Here is a 22,488-nt window from a genome sequence, read left to right as displayed (position 1 = left end):
AGGATATTGGTAGAGGGTGTGATGATATTTTGTGGGTTCTTTTAGCTCATGGTGGGTATGGTGTCCGATCCATGTTCTTGTGTTTGTCCAATTTCGTTGGTCACGAGTTTCCTTGGAAGTTTGTTTGGCATTCTAAAGCTCCTCCTCGAATTGCATTCTTCGTTTGGACTACCACATTGGGAAAGATTTTGACATTGGACAATTTGAGAAAGAGAGCCAACATCATTATTAATTGGTGTTGTTTATGTAAAGCTGATAGTGAATCTGTGGATCATATTCTTTTGCATTGTCCTGTGGTGTATGATTGTTGGAGCTTTAATTTTTTGCATGTTTGGCTTTTTTTGGGTAATGCCTAAGCACTCCTCACAATTGATTAACGCGAGAAGGTGTCCTGTTAAAGAATAAGCTCGTGATTATTGGCGGATTATTCCACATTGTGTCTGGTGGTGTTTGTAGCGTGAGAGAAATAACAGATCATTTGAATGAAAAGAATCGTCTTTAGCTAATTTAAAAATTCATATTATTCGTTCTTTATTTTGTTATGTAAAAGGAAATGCATGCTCCTCGATTGATGATTTCGTTGATCTCTTCGATTCTATTGGTCCTTAGATCTTTTTTCTTCTCGTATTAGGGACGCGTTCCCCTTTTGAACGTTTTTCTAATATATTTTTACTTAAAAAAAAAAAAAAAAATTAGAACAAACACTCACCTTAACTATGAAGATTTATGTCTACAAAGAAAGATAAAATCCCCTTTAGAAGCTAAAATCACTCCAATCCTACCCAAAAACCTGCAAATAGATTCATTGCTTTTTATTTAATAATTAAATTCAACAAATTTCAATCTTAATGTTTCTTGATACTGAACATGCATTAAAGATGATATGCCAAAAATGGCCTCTTCAGCTAAATCAATCACAATGGCAATTATAGATTTGGATTTTTTAACATAAAAGGAAGAATTTAATGAGCCAATCTTTTGTATGCTAATTCATGAACAACACATTCAAGGTATACTGCCAGATTAGCAAACCAAAGAGTACTACTACCACAAAGTGCTTAAAATATTAAACCAATTCAAATATATACACATTTTCTAAAACGCAACAACGAAAATCAATTAAACCAACCCATCATTAATGTAAATCAATTGACCCAACCCATCATTAATGCCACATATGCGTAGTCATCTATTCATCTCTAAGATGCAAAATTAGCTAGGTTGAGATAGAAGAGTACTAGGAACAATTTTAGGGGAGAATACAAAAGTAGCACATGGCATTATTACACTTGTGAAGAATAGAAGCCTAGAAATATACGTGTTATGAACCTGTGTGTGTAGATGAAACTATTAATGATCTTTTCCACATTTTTTTTTTTCCCGGAAGGTTATCTTTTCCACATATTAATAAAAGCTCACATAATGAATTAATTGGAGATTGGGTAGTAACATATAAATAAATTAATATATATATAGAGAGAGAGAGAGAGCTATCCAAAAACTCCATCATCTATTCAAAATTATTTCCCAATATTGTCTAAGAAACTGAAACCCTCTGGTCTGTCTGAGTTAAATGAACATATGCTTGCATTTATTTAAAGGACCACAAATAAAAATGCAAATCTTTGCCATTACTTTTTAATGGTAGTTAATAAAGTAAAAACAAATGAAAGAAAAACTAAACTTACCTTGTCTTCTCATCCTTAATTAATGGCCTGTCATTTTTTTTCATTGAGCAAACTATTATTATAGATAAATAGTAGTGAAGAATGAAGAAATTTAAACTAGGTAATGTTCAATCTAGGCAATTGCTATAGTTAAACCTGCCTTGTTGGCAATTTACAAAAAAAAAAAAAAAAAAAACTATTTAAAGTTGCCTCACTATAGCATCCAGGAAACTTATCTTTTGCAACCATCCCAAGTAATAATTAAAATTCAAAATTACACAATTATATAACTTTAACTTTGTATGTAGAAACTAGGAAGCTTTAACAACTAGAATCATATAAAAGCTACTGAAATTCATTAGTGAAGACCGAATACCATAATTTAATCCAAAGATGACCCATGGACCATAGCCACTGGCTATGTCCAGCAAAATTGAAAACTACAAAAATATTGACTCGTAATATGTAGAAGAAAACTCCCCAGCAGCATCCGACTTAAAAAAGAAACATAAAGTAAGAATCAACAATGGTTAGAATAGAATAATATAAGATCTCATGTCAGCTGAGTCTAAAAAATAAAATAAAATTTCCGCTGTAGCCAAGGAATTTAAATAATCAAATCAATTTCGATATTTGTTCAAATTTGCTTTTCTTGAAGAACAAAACACAAACACAGGGTAATAATTAAAACTGAGAACCGTAAGCAGCAGAAGCCAACCAAAACCACAACCAAGCACCAAAGCCAATAAACAAAAACAGAACAAATAGAACACAAGCTCCCCCAGCTCTCCCAATCATAAGGTAGCCCTGAAAACCCTAATCTTTCCCACCACCAACCCACCAATTTTCGAAAACTAAAATCTTGTCAATAGAAAAAATATATACATGTGTATAAATATACATCTACATATATATAAACCCTAATAATGCATATATATATATATATAACCTCAATCTCACCATCAGATTCATATTCTTGTAATCTATTTCACAACATCAAAACTAAAAGAAAGTAGAAAGTCAAATAAAACTCACAATTAGGGATGAAATTGAGTCCAATTCTGTCTTCGGTTTGTGGAACCTCAGGGTCTCAGCCTCGCTCTAAGAAAAGAAACAGAATGAAAAGGGGTCAGAATGATCCTCGGTCAAGAAATCCTGCAGCGCCAAAACTCCTCATAGTTGAGGAGTTCAATAATCTTGGATATTTTGTTACTGTCAGATTATAACAGTCCCAATTCCCAAAGCAGCTTCTTACTTACAGACATATGCACCAGAATAATCGAATACTAATATTCAAGATTGTCAAAGTAATTATGTTGATACGAGTCATATTAATATAAATCCTATTATCAAAGTAGAGGGAACCGTGGACTGGAGACAATAACTACAATATGCAACGTTGACTGATGGTTGACTTTTCTCTCGACTTTTCCTTTCTTCTTTGACGCCGGGGTCTTCTACTCCGGCATCCATCGTTTTCTTTTTTCTTTTTCTGGTGCTGGATTTCTGGTTTTGGCAGGGATCAGTGTCATGCAACGTTCGTATCTCAAAGTGGCGACCCTACCATGTCTTAATCTCCATGGGAAGATCAAAAGCCGTTCAATTGACAGAGATGTGGAATCCAACTTTTTATGGTAGTGGAGTTTTAATAGTTTTTTTATTGTATTGATAAGAGTGAAGTTTCAAATATGCCCTTACTAAAAGACAAAATAGTGCTCCGTAATTAGTGCTATTATTTAGTTAAAAGGATAGTTTGGGAATGTTATAAAAAATAGTACATTCAATTTTGGAATAGGACATTTTTTGAGACATCCCAAAATGGAAAGATGGACAACTATTTTGGGACGTAGGAAGTATTACAGAACGTGAATCCGTCTTGAAATCTTGCTTGGTTGGTCATTTTGATCATGATGTGGGGTGTACTAAAGGGATTGAGGAGTGGGACGAAGTCTTGGAAGATTTCGTGTGGAGTAAAAGTATCAACCTTACCTAACGGCCTTTTCCTGTTCTGCCATCGGAGGCCGAAGCGTACAGGGTCTTGGATGTAAGGAGGAAGAGATGGGGTGAAGCTTCCTTATACATCGACAAGTGGTACATTGCGGTGGGTTGCTCAGTCGTGGTTGATTGAGATAGGTTACGAAGGGTGGTGTTATTCGGGTTGCCCCTTCATCTCTGGTGCCACAAATTGTTCGAAGCCATTAGAGACCTCTGTGGTGGGTTCAGAGGTGTGGAGGCGGATGATCAAGTGAGTGGCGAGAGAGTTCTCCTTTATGTCTTTGCCGGAGCTGTGGTGAGTATGTTTTTGTAGAAGACCAACAAGTGGCCTTTAAGATCAATTTGATTGAGGAAACCTCACCTTGCATCCTTCCAAAGTCCTATTATGGGGTTGGTGAGGCTTCCTTCCTTGCATCTGATAGAGAGTTCAATGGTGGACGTCGCCGGCATTTGCAGACTCATCTGGGTACTCTAGGAAAGAGAAGAGCTTCTGTCAACGTGCCGGTTGTGAGTGGGGAAGCAGATTTCCGAGACGTGCACGTAACGCGCCTGTCATCAACGCCATTCAAATCCTTGTTTTGATCGCCTTGACGGTAACCAACCACGTGGACAATTACGTGGCTTCACAAGAGCCTTTCATGCAGCGGATTCATATGGGCGTAAGTTTGGGCTTGTATCTTCTGGGCTGAATAGTGGGTTGTTAATCAGTCATGGGCCACAAGTCACAAATAAAAGGAATGTCATGTGGGCTCCAGTAATCAGTTATCCATTTCATTCCTCAATGATAAGCCCATCCCACAGTTGCCCAAGCCCAGCTGAGACAATGATAAGTTACGAAATGGGCCACTAGATGACTTAAAAAGAAAGGTTTATTGGGGGCCAAAAATCAGATTTCTGTTTCTTTTCTTAAAACAAAGCCCAATCCAGCTACCGAACCCATCATCGATCAATTACAGGGTCGTCCTCATCATGCTATCTCTGTAAATTTTTGGAATTCGCCGGAGGAGAGGAGATGGATGAAATTTAGTACCGACGAGGCTGGTGTGGGAATAGACAAGAAGGCCTTTCGTCATCTACAGTGTTGTGCTGATGTTTCAAATAAGTCCCTACCCGTCACAACTCGGATAAAGGGAAGCAGCTCTAGACTCTCATCTTGGGATTCTCACAGACATAGCCATGTTTATAGATGGTCGAGAAAAGATAAACAGAAATGGACCAACACTGACCCAGGTATGTCCTCTGTTATTCATCCCCAGAGTTCCCTTACAGCTCCTTCTTCTTCTTCGTCCTCACCTTTTTGTGGGGCGGTGAGAGGCGATGTTGAGATGACAATGGAGAAGAGCAGTGTTATGTCAGTTGTGCCTTCAGCCCCTGCAGATGGTCTGGTTACAGAGAGGAAGGCTACTAGATGGTATGTCACTTCAGGGCAAGCTGACCCACATGATTGTGCAGTTCAGGACTTATCAAATGGGGTTTTGTTCTGTGTAAGGAGAGACCTTCACTTTCAGTTCTCTAATGAGTCAGCTGTGGCTCTGCTCAAAGAACTCTTCCTTTATGTAGCCTTGAAAGGCCTTAACTGCATGTCATCTGTAGGGGCTGAAGAGAATAAATTGGTCAGTTTCGTGAGTAGTGGAATGGGAGACTACACTACAGATTCTGACTCATTGATAGAGTCATTCGAATTAGGAAGAGATTGTGAAGAGGAGGAGGCAACTGATCTGGTTTCCATCCAACAAGTTTGCTCTAATGAGTTTGTTCCTTGGCTGGAGAATGATTTTTTTGAAGTGATAGAGGAGGAACCATTGGCAGTTGAGAGACCTGGTTGTTCAGGAACAGATGTTGACTTGGGTAAGGACTGGGTGGTTGAAAATATAGGATCTACTAGTGAGTTGTTGGGTGTTTCTTCAGAGGGGAACAGTGACCTGACACTATCCATTCTTCAAGCAATAGTGGAAGGAAGAGAGGTAGCTTGAGGAAGGGAGGAGGGGAGATCATCTTATTTGGTTTTTAATGAAGCTACGAACTGTAACTTGGAATGTTCATGGTCTCAACGACCCAAATAAAAGGAGGGTGGTAAAGGTAGCGTTAAGGAAGTGGGGCCTAGGTTGTTTGTTTGCAAGAAACCAAGTTGGCATCCATTTCTGATGGGGTGGTTAGGAGTTTGTGGGGAGGAAGGTTTGTGGAATGGGAAGCCTTGAATGCTATTGGTATTTCGGGCGGTATCTTAGTTATGTGGGATTGTAGATGGTTGTCTCGAATGGATGTGTGGGTGGGGAGATTCTCTATGCCTTGCAAGTTCAAATTGGAAGAGGACAATTTCAGATGGGTTTTCACTGGGGTCTATGGACCGGTTGTTGATATTGATCGGCCTTTTTTCTGGGAGGAGCTAAACCATGCTTAAGAAATGTGGTCTCTTCCTTGGTGTTTGGGTGGGGATTTCAATTCTGTTAGATTCCTATTAGAGAGGTCCACAGGAGGAAGGTGGTCTTTTGAAATGGATCAGTTTTCTGATTTCATTGATACCAATGGAAGGCGCAACCTATACATGGTCAAATGGTAGGACCCAGTCACTTTTTCAAGGCTGGATCGTTTCTTGATTTATGAGGAGTTGGAAGAGAAATTCCTGGATGCCGTTCAAGAAGTTTTAGCACGGGTCACATCTAGTCATATTCCTTTGGTTTTAGATTATGGAGGTTTGTATTCTTGAAGGTCTCCGTTTCGATTTGAGAATATGTGGCTAAGAGCGGAGGACTTCCAAGGGAAAATTCAGTCTTGGTGGGATGGAGTTGTTGGTACAGGTTCGTCTAGCTTCATGTTAACTACGAAGTTAAAGGCTCTCAAATTCGAACTTAAGAAATGGAATATTGATGTTTTTGGGAATCTTGAATGGAGGAAGAATAGAGTCCTTGCTGATTTTTATGAGATTGATCGCCTTGAAGAGGCGGGTGGGGATGTGGAGTTACTGCGTTCTAGAAGAGCTTCTTGTCAGGCAGCTCTTGCTGAGATTGCTAATATGGAGGAGATATCATGGCGACAAAAATCCCGGGCTCTTTGGTTAAAAGAGGGAAATCGTAATACAAATTTTTTTCACAGACTCGCTAATGCTTATAGAAGAAGTAATCCTATAGGATGTATTCGGGTGGAAGGTGTAGAGATTTGGAGGGAGGAAGATGTGCAAAATGGGATTGCTTCTTTTTTATCAAAAGCTTTATACTGAGCCGCTAGCTTGGAGACCTAAACTTGATGGTTTACATTTTGAGGCTATTTTTGAGATCGATAGGGGGGGGGGGGGGGGGGGGGGGGGGGGGCTTGAGATTCCCTTTACTGAAGAAGAAGTTCTAAAGGCGTTATCAAGTTGTAATGGGGACAAGGACAAAGCTCCGGTACTTGATGGGTTCACTATGCGGTTTCTAATGGAAAGTTGGGCGGTTGTGAGAAACGAGGTGATAGGCACTTTTCAGGAGTTTTATTCTACTGATGCCTTTGAGAAGTCGCTAAATGCATCATTCATTGCCCTTATCCCTAAGAAGGTAGGTGTTTCTGACATTAAAGACTCCAGACCTATCAGCTTAGTGGGTTGTATCTACAAGCTTATGGCTAAGGTTCTTGCTCTTAAGATGAGGGAAGTGATGGATGGGATTATATCGGATTCCCAAAATGATTTTGTCAAAGGACGGCAAATTCTTGATTCAATTCTTGTTGTAGGCGAATGTGTGGACTCTAGATTGAGAAGTGGTGTTCCTAGAATCTTATGCAAACTTGACATTGAGAAAACATATAATCATGTGAATTGGAATTTCCTGCTTTATTTGCTACAGAGAATGGGGTTTGGAAGTAAATGGAGGAAATGGATTGAGACATGTCTCTCGTTTGTCAAGTTCACTGTTCTTGTGAACGGGTCTCCTGCTGGCTTCTTTGGGTGTACTCGGGGTTTAAGACAAAGAGATCCCCTGTCGTCTTTCCTTTTTCTTATTGTTATGGAGGGATGAAGCAGACTTATGCGAAGGGCAGAGGATCTTGATCTTATTAAGGGCTTTATGGTGGGAAGAGATCCTGTCCGTCAGATGGAGGTCTCTCATTTACTTTTTGCGGACGACACCCTGGTTTTCTGTGATGTTGATGTGTCTCAGCTTAGATATTTGAGGTGCATCTTGGTCTGTTTTCAGGCCGTCTCCGGTCTGAAGGTTAATGTGGCTAAAAGTGTACTTGTTCCGGTTGGGGATGTTCAGGATATCTTATCTTTAGCGGCAGTCCTTGAGTGTAGGGTAAGTTATTTTCCAATTCCGTATTTGGGTTTGCCTTTAGGGGTTTCCTATAGAACAATGGGGAGTTGGGACCCTGTGATTGATAGGTATACGAAGAGATTGATAGGATGAAAATAGCAATACTTGTCTAGAGGGAGAGGGGGGGGGGGGGGGGGGGGGGCGGGGGGGAGACGCTTATAAAGAGCACTTTATCGAGTCTTCCCACATATTTTTTATCTATGTTCCAAATTCTATGCTCTGTTGCTGCTAGGATTGAAAAAATTCAAAGGGATTTCCTTTGGGATGGAAGAGGAGAAGAGTTTAAGTATCACCTTGTCAATTGGGAACAAGTCTGCAAGCCAATGAAGTTTGGTGGTCTTGGTATCAGGAGACTGGTTCCCTTTAACCAAGCTCTTTCGGGAAAATGGTTGTGGAGGTACGAAAGGGAAAGACATCGCCCTTAGCAAAGGTTTGTTTCATGCCAGTACGGGGAAGAGAGTGGTGGTTGGTCTACTCGTCCGGTTTCTCTCGTGGAAGGAATAGGGGTGTGGAAATCCATTCGGAAGGGATGGGATGCTTTTTTTACTCATATCAAATTCAAAGTTCGTGATGGTAAATGTGTTCGCTTTTGGGAGGATCTTTGGTGTGGAGACTGGCCTTTATCTAGTTTATTTCCGAGATTATACAGTATTGCAGTTGATAGACATGCCTACGTAGCTGACTGTTATTGGCTTGATAGTAGTGGGATTACGTGAGACATGCACTTTCGACGTTCTTTTCAGAATTGGGAGGTGGACGAGGTATGTGTTTTTCTGAATTTGTTGTATTGACAGGAGGCAGTTGGCAGAGGTTGTGACGACATGACATGGATTCCTTCTTCCCATTGTCGCTTCGAAGTTCGATCCTTATTCTTATGTCTTTCTGATTTTGATATCGTTGATTTTCCGTGGAAGACTATCTAGCGTTCTATGGCTCCAACTAGGTTGGCATTCTTTGTTTGGACCACTATATGGGGTAAGATCCTGACGATTGATAATCTAAGGAAAAGGGGCAACTGTTTTGTTAACTGGTGTTGCCTATGCAAATAAGATGGTGAGTCAGTTGCTCATATTCTCATGCATTGTCCTGTGGCAAGCGATTGTTAGAATCTTATCTTTTGTCGGTTTGGTATGCGTTGGGTTATGCCTCGTTATCCTAAGGATTTGATTCGTGTTTGGAGAGGATGTCGTGTGAGAAGTGTTGTTCGCGATTATTGTAGAGTTGTACCACATTGTATCTAGTGGTGCAAATGGAAGGAGAGGAACAGTAGAATGTTCGAAGGGAAAGAGTCGTCCACGGCGATTCTGAAACTTCACATCATTCGCTCTCTTTTCAGTTACGTGAAGAGGAAGTCCTGTTCCTCTCCTGATGATTTAATCATTTTTTGGGATTCTTTGGGGCCTTAAACCCCGGTTCCACTTTTGTATAAGGGATGCGTTTCTCTCTTGAACGCCTTTTTAATTCAATTATTACTTATCAAAAAAAAAAGGGAGAGGCAACCATGAATTATCATTATCTACAACATTATTGAAGTAACTTCAGCAACATTAATTTCCGAAGGAAAAAAAAGGTTCAGCAACAAAATATTAATCTGTCTCACAGCATCAAAACTTAAAGAAAGTAGAAAGTCAAATAAAACTCATAATTAGGGATGAAATTGAGTCCAATTCTGTCTTCGGGTCGTGGAACCTCGGGGTCTTAGCCTCGCTCTAACAAAAGAAATAGAATTAAAAGGGGTCAGAATGATCCTCGGTCAAGAAAAATGGGTGGGAAAGATCTTGGCCTTATTGGAGGAATTGAACTCTTGCCTTGCTGATGCTGGTCTCTCCCCTGCTTTTGGAATATCCATTTTCTATTCCGCAGTGTAACAGCTCTTGTTGGAGAATAATATACTTTAACTTGCTTAGGTTTGGTCCTCACTTCACTTTCTTACTTGCCAGATGCTTGGTAATTCACTAAAATCGCCTCTTTTCTCAGTGTATTGACTCAATATAATTATCTTTGAGCATTTGTTTTCCAAGGTCTAGCTTTTTATTGCGCCTTTCGAAAACATTTTTGATCCAGCCTTTTCCTATTACCCGAGCGTGAGAGAGCTAAGGAAGTTAGAATTCATTCATTCCATTTTGCAGGCCGTGCCAAGGGATACTCCGCCCTCCCCTCTCTATCTGATTTCCCTACCTCGGTGAAAACAATAGGAATGGAAGCCATAGCCAAGCTTACTCCTTGCATCTAGATCAACAGAGTTTACCCTTGGAACGGAGAAGGATTCTTGGGTCATAGGAAGGATTCTGGTTCTATTGTTTGGAAGGGATCAACCATGAGCGGCTGAAATTTAGGGTTTACAATGGGGAGATAACTGATAACTCAAGCGCTAACAAGCCTATCATTTTGTTTTAGTGGGCTTATAGGGAGGGAATTTTTTCCCCTTAAGTAAATACCGAGGGAATGGTGTTAATTTGAAGTAATTTTGGGCCAAATATCGACGATGTAACAAACATGTCGTTATAATAAAAAAGATAGGCCTTTAAAAGAAAATTAAATGGGCAATTAAGTATAAGCCGTGAATATAACATTTAACGACTTGCCCAAAACATAAAGCCTTAAATAGTACTTAGCAAGGCTTGCTTTTTATGCATGTCGTTAATTAAAAGTCGTAAAAGAGCATTTTTCTTGTAGTGTACTAAAACCTCAAGCGATGAGATCCATCCTCGAGTACCAAAACCTTAAGCGATCCGTTCTCAAGTACTAAAACCTTAAGCGATTTGATCCATCCCCGATTACCAAAACGATCCATCCTCAAGTGCTAAAAACTCGAGCGATGTGATCCATCCTTGAGTACCAAAACCTTGAGCGATCCGTTCTCAAGTACTAAAATCTCAACCGATGTGATCCATCCTCGATTACAAAAACCTTGGTTGTCCGTCCTTAAGTACTAAAACCTCAGGTGATACGATCCATTATCGAGTACAAAAACCTTGAGCAATCTGTCCTCAAGTATTAAAACCTAAGCGATGCGATGCATCCTCGAGTGCTAAAACCTTGAACAATTAGTCCTCAAGTACTAAAACCAAGGCTACAAGGTTGACCCTCAAATCTTTCTCGAGTTCACACTTTTAAAAAGTTTAGAGTCTAATTGAATGCTCTCGTTTCAAACGTTTTTCGAGTTGAAACACTTAGAAACTTGGACAGATAAAGCATTCTAACCAATGACCACAAGCCCGACCTTTCAAACCTTTCTTGATTTCTCACACTTAGAAAGACTGGATTCTCATTAAATGTTTTCATTTCAAACGTTTCTCGAGTTACAACACTTAGAAACTTTGAAAAATAAAACATTCCAACCTAGGTCACCAGGCCGACGCATCATTTATACACAACTAGCCTTTTACCTTCTACAAAGTCCACCTATACAGGGGGACTATATAAAGCATTGAGACTACACATACCACACTTGTGTTGTCATGTTTCAAGTTGGCCACTTGGCTTGCACACTTGCTCGCAGTTCCTCTTGCCAGTACTCACTTGCACTCGCTCGTGCCATTACTATATCGCACTCAGTCATGCCAGTACTTTTTCGCACTCGATAGTGCTAGCATGGGCTAACTCGTGCTTCTCATTTGTTTCGTAGTGTTTCACGCCATCTACTTAGCTTATACACTCACTTACACTCACTTGTGCTAGTACTCTATCGCATATGATTGTGCCAGTAGTCACTTACACTCGCTCTTGCTAGTACTCATTTGCACTCACTCGTACCATAAATATATCGCACTCAATTGTGCCAGTACTCATTCACACTCGATCGTGCTAGCATGGACTAACTCATGCTTCTCATTTGTTTCGTAGTGTTTCACGCCATCTACATGGCTTATACACTTACTTACACTCACTCGTGCTAGTACTCTACCCCACACGCTCGTGCCAGTACTCACTTACACTCGCTCTTGCCAGTACTCATTTGCACTCGCTCGTGCTATTAATGTATTGCACTTAATCATGCCAGTACTCATTCACACTCGATCGTGCTAGCATGGACCGACTCGTGCTTTTCATTTGTTTCGTAGTGTTTCACACCATCTACTTGGCTTACACACTCACTTACACTCGCTTGTGCTAGTACTCTATCGCATGTGATCGTGCCAGTACTCACTTACACTCGCTCTTACTAGTACTCATTTACACTCGCTTGTGCCATTAATGTATCGCACTCAATCGTGCCAGTACTCATTCACACTCGATCGTGCTAGCATGGACTAACTCGTGCTTTCTCATTTATTTCGTAGTGTTTCATGCCATCTACTTGGCTTACACACTCACTTACACTCTCTCGTGCTAGTACTCTATCGCACGCGATCATGCCAGTACTCACTTACACTCGCTCTTGCCAGTACTCATTTGCACTCGCTCGTGCCATTAATGTATCGCCCTCAATCGTGCCAGTACTCATTCGCACTCGATTGTGCTAGCATGGATTAACTCGTGCTTCTCATTTGTTTCGTAGTGTTTCGCGTCATCTACTTGGCTTGCACACTCTTTGACACTTGAACTCTCGCACTCGCTAGTAACCCCTGGCATCGCTCCAGGTCACCAAACCACGGTACCGCACCAGGTCACCCAACCCTGGTATCACTCCAGATCATCAAGCCATGGTATCGCACTAGGTCACCAAACCCTGTTATCACTCCAAGTAACCAAACCCCGGTATCGCACCAAGTCAAGCAAAACCTTGCATCAGCACCACTTTTGAGTCATTTATGCACGGCTAACGTTCTACGAATTCTACAAAGCTCACTTGCACAAGAGGACTAAATGTAGGTGTTGAATATATCTCATTTCACATGCCCACATTTCTTAGTCAAATGATCAACGGACTATGCCACATCATCAACAATAGCCCACAAATCTTGGTCAACAAGCGATGCCACATCAGAAACGATGGTCTACAAGTCAAACGGTCTAAGTTACGTGACATTTACCACGTCAGTATACCTCGAACAGAAGATCGAAGACTTAAAGACCTGAGTTGGGAGCAGGTCTCAGGATTACTTGGGATCCGAGGAGGTTCTTGGTTTGGTGGATGAAGTTCAGGGCGAGTCGAGTCGACCTAACTCGTAGAGAGATACCATTTTGACTCCCATACATTTTTGACCCATTTTAATTAACATTATTTTATAATGCTAATGGGCCCACATGTGATGTCATGTGACATAACCCAACCTCTCACTTGGCCTATGTAAGGAGGTGATCCAAGGCCAAGTAGGAGGTAGAGCAAGAAGGGAGGAGGAGATAACCTCTTATGCTTTCTCCTTACACCTTCATCAAGAGAGTCAATTGTGTACTATTACACTGCCATCTTCACCCTCTCTCTCGTGTTTGCCTGTGCTTCCTCCTCTCTCAGTCCACCTTTGGATTCTATTATATTGTCCGAATCACTTAGATTTGTGTATGACTGATAGAGGTGGAAGCACAGGCAAACTCGAGAGAGAGGGTGAAGATGGCAGTGTAATAGTACACCATTGACTCCCTTAATGAAGGTGTAAGGAGAAAGCATGAGAGGTTATCTCCTCCTCCCTTCTTGCTCTACCTTCTACTTGCCTTGGATCACCTCCTTACATAGGCCAAGTGAGTGGTTGGGTGATGTCACATGACATCACATGTGGGCCCATTAGCATTATAAAATAATGTTAATTAAAATGGGTAAAAAATGTACGGGAGTCAAAATGGTATCTCTCTACGAGTTAGGTCGAGGGTCGACTTGACGAGCCCTAAATTTCATCCACCAAAACAAGAACCTCCTCGGATCCCAAGCAATCCTGAGTCTTGCTCCCAACTCAGGTCTTCAAGTCTTCGATCTTCTGTTCGAGGTATACTGATGTGGTAAGTGACACGTAATTTAGACCGTTTGACTTGTGGGCCCTCGTTTCTGATGTGGCGTCGCTTGTTGACCATTTGACCAAGCTTTGTGAGCCATTATTGATGATGTGGCATAGTCTGTTGATCGTTTAACCAAGAAATGTGGGCCATGTGAAGTGAGATATATTCAACACCTACAACTGTCATCATAGTTATATGGAATAAAACATTGATTCATTATTTTGTTGTAGTATCTATAATCCAGACCATAAGTTTATTTTCAAAATGTGGTCTTTGCTGTACTCCTGAATACTTTGAAGGAAACCAATAATCTGATAGCATGTAATTGCAAGCCATAATGTACAAAATATGTTTGTAATATTATTATGGTTTCATATATGATACCATTGGGGCTGCCCTTGGGTTCTTCTACGACGAGAATTTCTATTTGGGATAGGTGGAACGCTTCCAAAAGAGGTTATTCGGGGGGAAGAAGCAATACTTGTCGAAAGGGGGTAAACTCACATTGTTCAAAATCACCCTCTCTAATCTTCCTACATATTTTATGTCTCTGTTTCTGATTCCTAGAACAGTGATCAGTAAACTTAACAAGATTTAGGGGAACTTTCTGTGGGAGGGTTTAGGGGAGGAGTTCAAGTACCATCTTATGAAATGGGAGAAAGTTTGCACCCCTATTAAAAGAGGAGGTTTGGGAATTCGCAGGTTGGAAATGTTTAATAAAGCTTTGTTTGAAAAATGGTTGTGGAGATTTAGATGTGAAAGGTCTGTGCTCTGGAGGTGTGTTATTGCTTTCCGGTTTGTTAATATATGTTTACTTATAAAAAAATTAAAAAAATACATGATGTCGTCTTATGGATATTTTTTTGGAAAATATTTCTTCCAATTTTTATTTTGTTAAACATTGAGAGGAGATCATTAGATTACCTATGTTGGAGGAACATTTTTCTAGCCAATTTTTATTACCAATGGAATCTTTAGTCTAATAAATAAAGATGTTGGCTGAATTTTCAGGTGAAAGCATTCGGGCAAACTAATTATTGGCATAACTTTATTCAGTCAACTTTCAATGCTCTCTCAGTCGACTTTGTCAGAGGTAGGAATAATGTTTCTTTGCTTTTCTTTCTTTTTTTATTATTATCATATATATATATATATTTTTTTGTCATTATGTGGCTTTCCTGTATGTTTGAAAAGACACTAGTTTTACATGGTATGCAATGAATGAGTTCAAAGTGTAGTTAAAGTATATGATTCAAAGTAAAAAATTATACAAGTTCCTACTTATATAAAAATAATAATAATAAAAAAGAAAAGGTTATTCAAGTTGCTTTAAAACTATAATTCCTTAAACAATGTGTATCATGTGTTATCATTGCTTCTCATTGGATAACTGCCTTTTCATTAATGCAGGTGCCACACTAGTTGTTTCTAGTGACGGTCACAAGTTCTCAAAAGATGCCATCCAGGTACCTTATATAGTACTCCTCCCCCCCCCCCCCCCCCCCCCCCCCCCCCCCCCTCCCTCTTAATTGGGAGTATTATAGTTATGTCTTGTTATATGCTTTCCTGAATTACAAATATGATTTTTTATGCTCTTATGAATCACTCCTAATGTGATACTCCCTCTGTCCAACTTTACATGTCTATTTTTTAAATTTCCACTTTATAAAAGAATGATTTTTAATATTACTTTATTGCATTGGCATGAATGGAATTCCATGTTTACCTTCTATTTTGACTCGGGGGTGCCCACAATAATTTTATTTTTACTTTTATCCTTTCAATGCAAAAAAGGGTAAATTAGAAACGTTACAAATAGAGTGAAAGATTTTTGAAATAGGACAATTATTATGGGACATTTCAAAATGGAAAGCTGGACTATTAGTATAGGACGGAGGGAGGGAGTACATACTAACATCACATCGCATGAAATTATAAGATTCTGAAATCAATGGGTATCATAAGTTGGGCACCTACCAAGTGCTTAACCTGTCCCAAACACTTTAGAACTATGATCAGCATTATAGGCATTATCATTTCTGGTTGTTTCAACTCATCTTCATGGTCTTGAAAGCTGTTCAAGATCTTATGACTAGTTCTGTGACCACCCAATGCTTGAAAATTGAAATGATCTAAACACTTTGTTGCACTTCTCACATTGGTACTTTCCCCGAGTCTGACTCAGTTTGAACCCGTCTAATTCATATGAAGTACTCCAAGTATCTCTTGACAGCATCATGAGACACAAAGCAACATCTTCTTCAGGACAGAGACCGAACTTGCTGGTTCAACCTCAACCATTGACTCAGTTGAACTGGGTTTCAACCTTGTGGTTTCCTCACTTTAAACATTTGAACGTATTATTGATGTATATTATTGGCTGCATTTTCTACATTCTCTATCATCTCCTACCATGTGGGTAGGGTAGGAAATTATAGGAAGACCCATTTCTCTTATAATCTTTGTTAGAAGACTTTGGCTGATGACTAGAGAGAGAAGTCGATCTTGAATGCAATGAGTTTAGTCTTTAACTTACGGCCAATTAGCTCAGTGGGATGCATGTACAAGCTCATTGGTAAGGTTCTTGTTCTTAGGAAAAGTAATGTATTGGATGGAATTATTTCGGAGTCCCAGAATGCTTTTGTTGGAGGACGGCAAATCTTGGATTCTGTTCTTATAGGAGGGGAATGTGTAGATTCCAGGTTAAAGAGTGGGGTCCCTGACGTCTTATGCAAACTTGACATTGAGAAAGCCCTTATCGTGTTTTCTATTCCTTATAGTTATGGAGGGTTTGAGCAGATTAATGAGGAGAGCAAAGGATTTGGGTTATATCAGGGGGTTCAGAGTAGGCAAGGATGTAGCTCATCAGATGGAAATCTCCCATTTGTTGTTTGCAGATGATACCTTGGGTTTTTTTTAATGCCGATGTCTCCCAACTTAGATATTTGAGGTGCATTCTTGTTTGTTTCCAAGCGGTTTCTGGGCTAAAGATCAATGTTGGAAAGAGTGTGCTTGTCCCAGTGGGGGATGTTCCAGATATTTCCTCCTTAGCTGCAGTTCTTGTGGGTGGGTGCTTTTCCTCTTCCTTATTTGGGATTGCCTTTAAGGGTTTCCTCTAGGAGGGTGGAGAGCTAGGATCCAGTGATCAATAGGTATGAGAAGATGTTGGTAGGATGGAAGAAACAATATCTGTCAAAGTGGGGGAAGGTCACTCTCATTAAGAGTACTCTGTCGTCCCTTCCCACTTACTTTTTATCTTTCTTTCAAATCCCATGAGAGTATTCTCTCGTCCTTTCCCACTTACTTTTTATCTTTGTTTCAAATCCCATACTCTGTCACTGACAGGATTGAAAAATTCAAAGGGATTTTCTATAGGGTGGAAGGGGAGAGGAGTTTAAGTATCATCTTGTTAACTGGGAGCAAGTTTGCAAACCCTTGAAGTTAGGCGGTTTAGGCATCCGAAAGTTGGTTCCTTTTAATAGAGCTTTATTGGGAAAGTGGTCATGAAGATTTGGTAGGGAACGATATCGCCAGTGGAGAAGGATTGTCTTGTGTCGTTTTGGGGAGGAGAGTGGTGGCTGGTCTTGCTGGTTTCTTTGCGAGCTCTCAAGGTTTAAGACAAGGAGACCCCTTGTCGTCTTCTCTATTCCTTATAGTTATGGAGGGTTTGAGCAGATTAATGAGGAGAGCAAAGGATTTGGGTTATATCAGGGGTTCAGAGTCAGCAGGGATGTAGCTCATCAGATGGAAATGTCCCATTTGTTGTTTGCAGATGATACCTTGGTTTTTTTTTTGATGCCGATGTCTCCTAACTCAGATATTTGAGGTGCATTCTTGTTTGTTTCCAAGCGGTTTCGGGGCTAAAAATCAATGTTGGAAAGAGTGTGCTTGTCCTAGTGGGGGATGTTCTAGATATTTCCTCCTTAGCTGCAGTTCTTGGGTGTGGGGTGGGTGCTTTTCCTCTTCCTTATTTGGGATTGCCTTTAGGGGTTTTCTCTAGGAGGGTGAAGAGTTGGGATTCAGTGATCAATAGGTATGAGAAGAGGTTGGCAGGATGGAAGAAACAATATCTGTTGAGGGGGGGGGGGGGGGGGGGGGGGGGGGGAAGGTCACTCTCATTAAGAGCACTCTCTCATCCCTTCCCACTTACTTTTTATCTTTGTTTCAAATCCCATGAGAGTACTCTCTCGTCCCTTCCCACTTACTTTTTATTTTTATCTTTATTTCAAATCCCATGCTCTGTCGCTAAAAGGATTGAAAAATTCAAAGGGACTTTCTATGGGGTGGAAGGGGAGAGGAGTTTAAGTATCATCTTGTTAACTGGGAGCAAGTTTGCAAACCCTTGAAGTTAGGCGGTTTAGGCATCCTTAAGTTGGTTCCTTTTAATAGAGCTTTATTGGGAAAGTGGTTATGGAGATTTGGTAGGGAACGATATCGCCAGTGGAGAAGGATTGTCTTGTGTCGTTTTGGAGAGGAGAGTGGTGGCTGGTCCTCCAGTCCAGTCTCTGTTGCGGGAGGCGTCGACGTGTGGAAATTCATTCGGAAGGCTGGGATGTCTTTTCCTCACACATCAGATTCAAGGTTTGTGACGCCAGGCGTGTCTGCTTTTGGGAGGATTTATGGTGTGGAGATCAGTTGTTGTCTTATTCTTTTCCTAGACTTTATAGTATTGCCGAAAATAGGCACGCTTGCGTAGCTGATTGTTATTGGCTTGATAGCAGTTGGGTTACGTGGAATGTGCGTTTTAGGCGTTCTTTTCAGGATTGGGAGATGGACGAGATATGTGTTTTTTTGGATTTTTTGTATCGGTAGTAGAAGGATGTTGGCAGAGGTAGTGATGACATTTTGTGGGTCCCTTCCACCCATGGTAGATTTGGTGTTCAGTCCATGTTCTTGTGTCTGTCCAATTTCGTTGGTCATGGTTTCCCATAGAAGACTATATAGCATTCTGAGGCTCTACTTAGAGTCGCATTCTTTGTTTGGACTGACGTCTGGGGCAAGATTTTGACGTTGGACAATTTGAGAAAGAGGGGCAACACTATTGTCAATTGGTGCTGTCTATGTAAAACAGATGGCAAGTCTGTGGATCACATTCTTATGCACTGTCCTGTGGCGTATGATAGTTGGAACCTCATCTTCGGCATTTTTGGCGTACATTGAGTAATGCCTCAGTCCTATGGAGGACTGATTAACGCGTGGAGAAGATGCTCAATGAAAAGTCACGCTCGTGAATATTGGAGGATAGCTCCACACTGTGTTTGGTGGTGTATTTGAAGAGAGAGGAATAACATAAATTTCAAAGGAAAGGAATCGTTTTTGGCGACCTTAAAAATTCATATTCTTCGTTCTATTTTCTGTTATGTGAAAGGTAACGCTTGCTCCTCGACTGATGACTTAGTTGATCTTTTGGACTCTATTGGTCCTTAGATTCAGCTTTCGTTTTTTGTATTAGGGACGCGTTCCTCTTTTGAACGCTTTTCTGGTTCGTTGAACCCCTCTCCTCTTTTCTCTTATCGTTTCTCTGCTGAAGCAATATAATAAAGTCAGGAGTGTTTTTAGTTAGAGAGAGAGAGAGAAAACTGATATTACCATGTCTGAGATTGTCAAAGAAGGTTGGAGAAAGTATTTCTTACAACTGCAACTCCACTCTCTTAGAATAAAGGTCCCTCTTACACTAATATAAATATATATGTGTGTGTATATATATATATATACATGTACAATCTTTTTCTCCATTGCTTATGGTGTTAATTACAGTATAACTTCAAAACAATGTTTATCTTGATCACGCCCTTCACTTACATTTTAATAGACCTTGTTTCCTTGAATAATGGTTGCCTTTGGTTATTGACCTGACCTTGTCATATGATCTACTTATTCTGTTTTGAAAAAAATGGTAGATTATAATTAAGATGGCAGCTGCTAATGGAGTGAGACATGTTTGGGTTGGTCATAATGGGTTGCTCTCCACTCCTGCTGCATCAACTGTTATACGTGAAAGAATTGGTTCAAATGTAAGATTATTGGATTTGAATCTTGCAACTTTAAAAAGTAAGTCACAACCTATGAACTTCTGTAAATTTCAATGCAGGGATCTAAGCCAATAAAAGCTTTCATTTTGACAGCAACTCATAACCCAGGTGGTCCCAAGGTACTACTAGCCAAATTTGCTTCATTCATTAATTTTTATATGGCGAAACTGGTGATCTATCATTGGTGGTAGATAGTGGTGGAATGCATCTCGCATTTAGCACATTCTGTCACATTATGTTCTGGATTAGGGGATGCAAAGATTGTCTATTCAAAATCTTGAAGGGTGCAGTAATTGAAAACAATTGCTCCATGTTTGTCACGTTTCACAGCTGGGAGAACAATGTCTTTTATTTAATTTTCTGGTCCTTATATTTTATGCAAGGCATCTATTGTTTAATTTATTTTACACGTTATCTGTAAGTCAAATAACATGTTAATGGACTAATTTTTATTTCCTAAAGTAGACTTGTTAACATCCAGCTTACATTCTTTGTTTGCTGAGTTATGTCATTGCCAATAATTTTTTTCTGGTCCTTATATTTTATACAAGGCATCTATTGTTTAATTTGTTTTACACGTTATCTGTAAGTCAAATAACACGTTAATGGACTAATTTTTATTTCCTAAAGTAGACTTCTTAACATCAGCATGCAACTTACATTCTTTGTTTGCTGAGTTATGTCATTGCCAATAATTTTTTGCTTGAAAACCTCTGTTTGGATGTTTATGGTTACTTCAAAATGTTTGATTAATGTGGTATGAAATACTTTTACACTGGAGTCATTTAGTTTAGTTTAAGATCCTTTTTTTTTTTTTTTTTTTTTTTTGGTAGGTAAGATTGCATAGAAAAGCGATCAAAAGGGGACCGCATCCCAAGAGAACTAAACAATCGTTTAGTTTAAGATCTTGCGCCCCTATTATCCTTTTTTGAATTAGAAAGAACATTTATTCAGGGGGGATGAAAGACAAATAAAGGGATCAGGGAGCTTTATGATCGGAGAAAAGTAATGGTCTTCATAGGGGGGCAAGAAAAAATGTGGCCCAAGCACTTGTGTTTTTGTCAATTGCCTGCTCAATGCTCATTGTTCTTCAATAAAGACTTTAGTTTAGAACCTCCTCTTCAGATTTCAATACTTTGAAAAGTCATTTTTCAAAAACAAGTTTGAACTAACACTCTGGGCCTCACTAATATCAAAGCTAGGTTATCTAAGGTCATGACTCTTTGACACAATGCAACCTAGGTTTTGAGTGAAATTGCCAATACATGACTCATATACCTAACATAAATCCATATATGATACAATGCCATATTGTTGGTTATATTATGTTTTTTGTTTATTTGTGGATTGTATTTTTATATCTATTATTTATTTGATGTCTATTCATCTATCTATATTTGACACACATTTGATGTTGAAAGATAGAATGTCTATTCTAAGGAGAAAACAATGATGTTTGATCTGCCGTTTGAGCAGTGAAATAGCAAAAAATTTCAATTAGAGTTTTCAGATAGCTAATCTCTGATTCTTTTTCTAATACTTTTTTTGTTTCTTATTGTCATTTTTATACAGGATTTGGGAATTAAATACAACACCGCAGATGGTGGACCTGCACCAGAGGGAATTGCTGATAAGATATTAGAGAACGCGAGAACAATAAAGGAGTACTTGATTGCCAAAGACCTACTAGATGTATGACCTGCTTCTGAAGCTTTAAAAATATTCCTAGATTGCATCATGCTGCTTTACTGATTGCATGCTTATCGTAAATTGCTTGATATTTCTATTCCAGGTGGATATCTCTACAATAGGCATAACAAACATTGAAGGACCAGAGGGGCAATTCGATGTTGATGTTTTTGATTCAGCCAGTGATCAAGTGAAATAGATGAAGTATGCTTATCTTCTGTAGGCAATAGGTAATGGGCCATTCATTTTCCAAGACCTGGTCAGTATTGAAGTGACTTAGTTTCTCGTTTATGCTATAAACTCTAAAACATATGAAATTAGTCTCTTTTACAGACTAATAGTAAATGTTTTTGATTGGGAGCCCTGAAGTTACTATTAAGTCTGCGCTTATTGTTGCTAGACTTTTATTTCATCAAGAACATAAACTCCTTTTACAGACTAATAGTAAATGTTTTTGATTGGGAGCCCTGAAGTTACTATTAAGTCTGTGCTGATTGTTGCTAGACTTTTATTTCATCAAGAACATAAACTCAACAACGTACACTCAATTATAGTTTATTTATTTGGACACTTGATCTGTTGAAGAATTTATAGGAAAATAATTGTATAGAAAATAGTTGAGCTGTTACATAATTATATCCAATATTATTTCGACCAGTCTTGTAAAAGGATTAAGGTTTAATTTTCCTTTTTATGTTTTTCTTTTTTTAATTTTCCTTTTTATGTTTTTCTTTTTTTAATCTCAATAGTATTATTTTTCTTGGGATCCGAATAGTCTGTTTCCTGAATGCTTTGTTTAACCCATGATTAAGGTCAAATTTAGTGTAATTTGCCCAAGTAGGCCACTCATATTTTACAACAGATTATTATAAAAGTTGTTCACATGGTTTGCAATATATATATATATATATATATACAAGTTTTTTTTTTGTGTGGTAAGCATGGATA

The 22,488-nt window shown here is 39.3% G+C and overlaps 1 protein-coding gene across 1 annotated transcript in view; it reads left to right on the top strand.

Moving 5' to 3' along the window:
* LOC132306576 (F-box protein At3g07870-like) overlaps window positions 1–22,247 on the top strand; it is a 28,007-nt gene extending 5,760 nt beyond the window's left edge. Inside the window, exons 3-8 of the mRNA XM_059804012.1 lie at window positions 14,831–14,912; window positions 15,230–15,285; window positions 19,720–19,833; window positions 19,911–19,970; window positions 21,424–21,543; window positions 21,644–22,247. Of these exons, the coding sequence (XP_059659995.1) occupies window positions 14,831–14,912; window positions 15,230–15,285; window positions 19,720–19,833; window positions 19,911–19,970; window positions 21,424–21,543; window positions 21,644–21,739 (528 nt within the window). The 3' untranslated portion in view covers window positions 21,740–22,247. The remainder of the gene's footprint in view (window positions 1–14,830; window positions 14,913–15,229; window positions 15,286–19,719; window positions 19,834–19,910; window positions 19,971–21,423; window positions 21,544–21,643) is intronic.
* The last annotated feature ends 241 nt before the right edge of the window (window positions 22,248–22,488 follow it).

Source organism: Cornus florida, unplaced genomic scaffold, assembly GCF_030987335.1.
Source record: "Cornus florida cultivar Cherokee Brave unplaced genomic scaffold, ASM3098733v1 CherokeeBrave_3.0.0_Hap2_Chr05, whole genome shotgun sequence".
Classification (NCBI taxonomy): domain Eukaryota; kingdom Viridiplantae; phylum Streptophyta; class Magnoliopsida; order Cornales; family Cornaceae; genus Cornus; species Cornus florida.
Note: the sequence above shows the minus strand (reverse complement) of the source record. Positions and strands in the feature narration are given on the sequence as shown.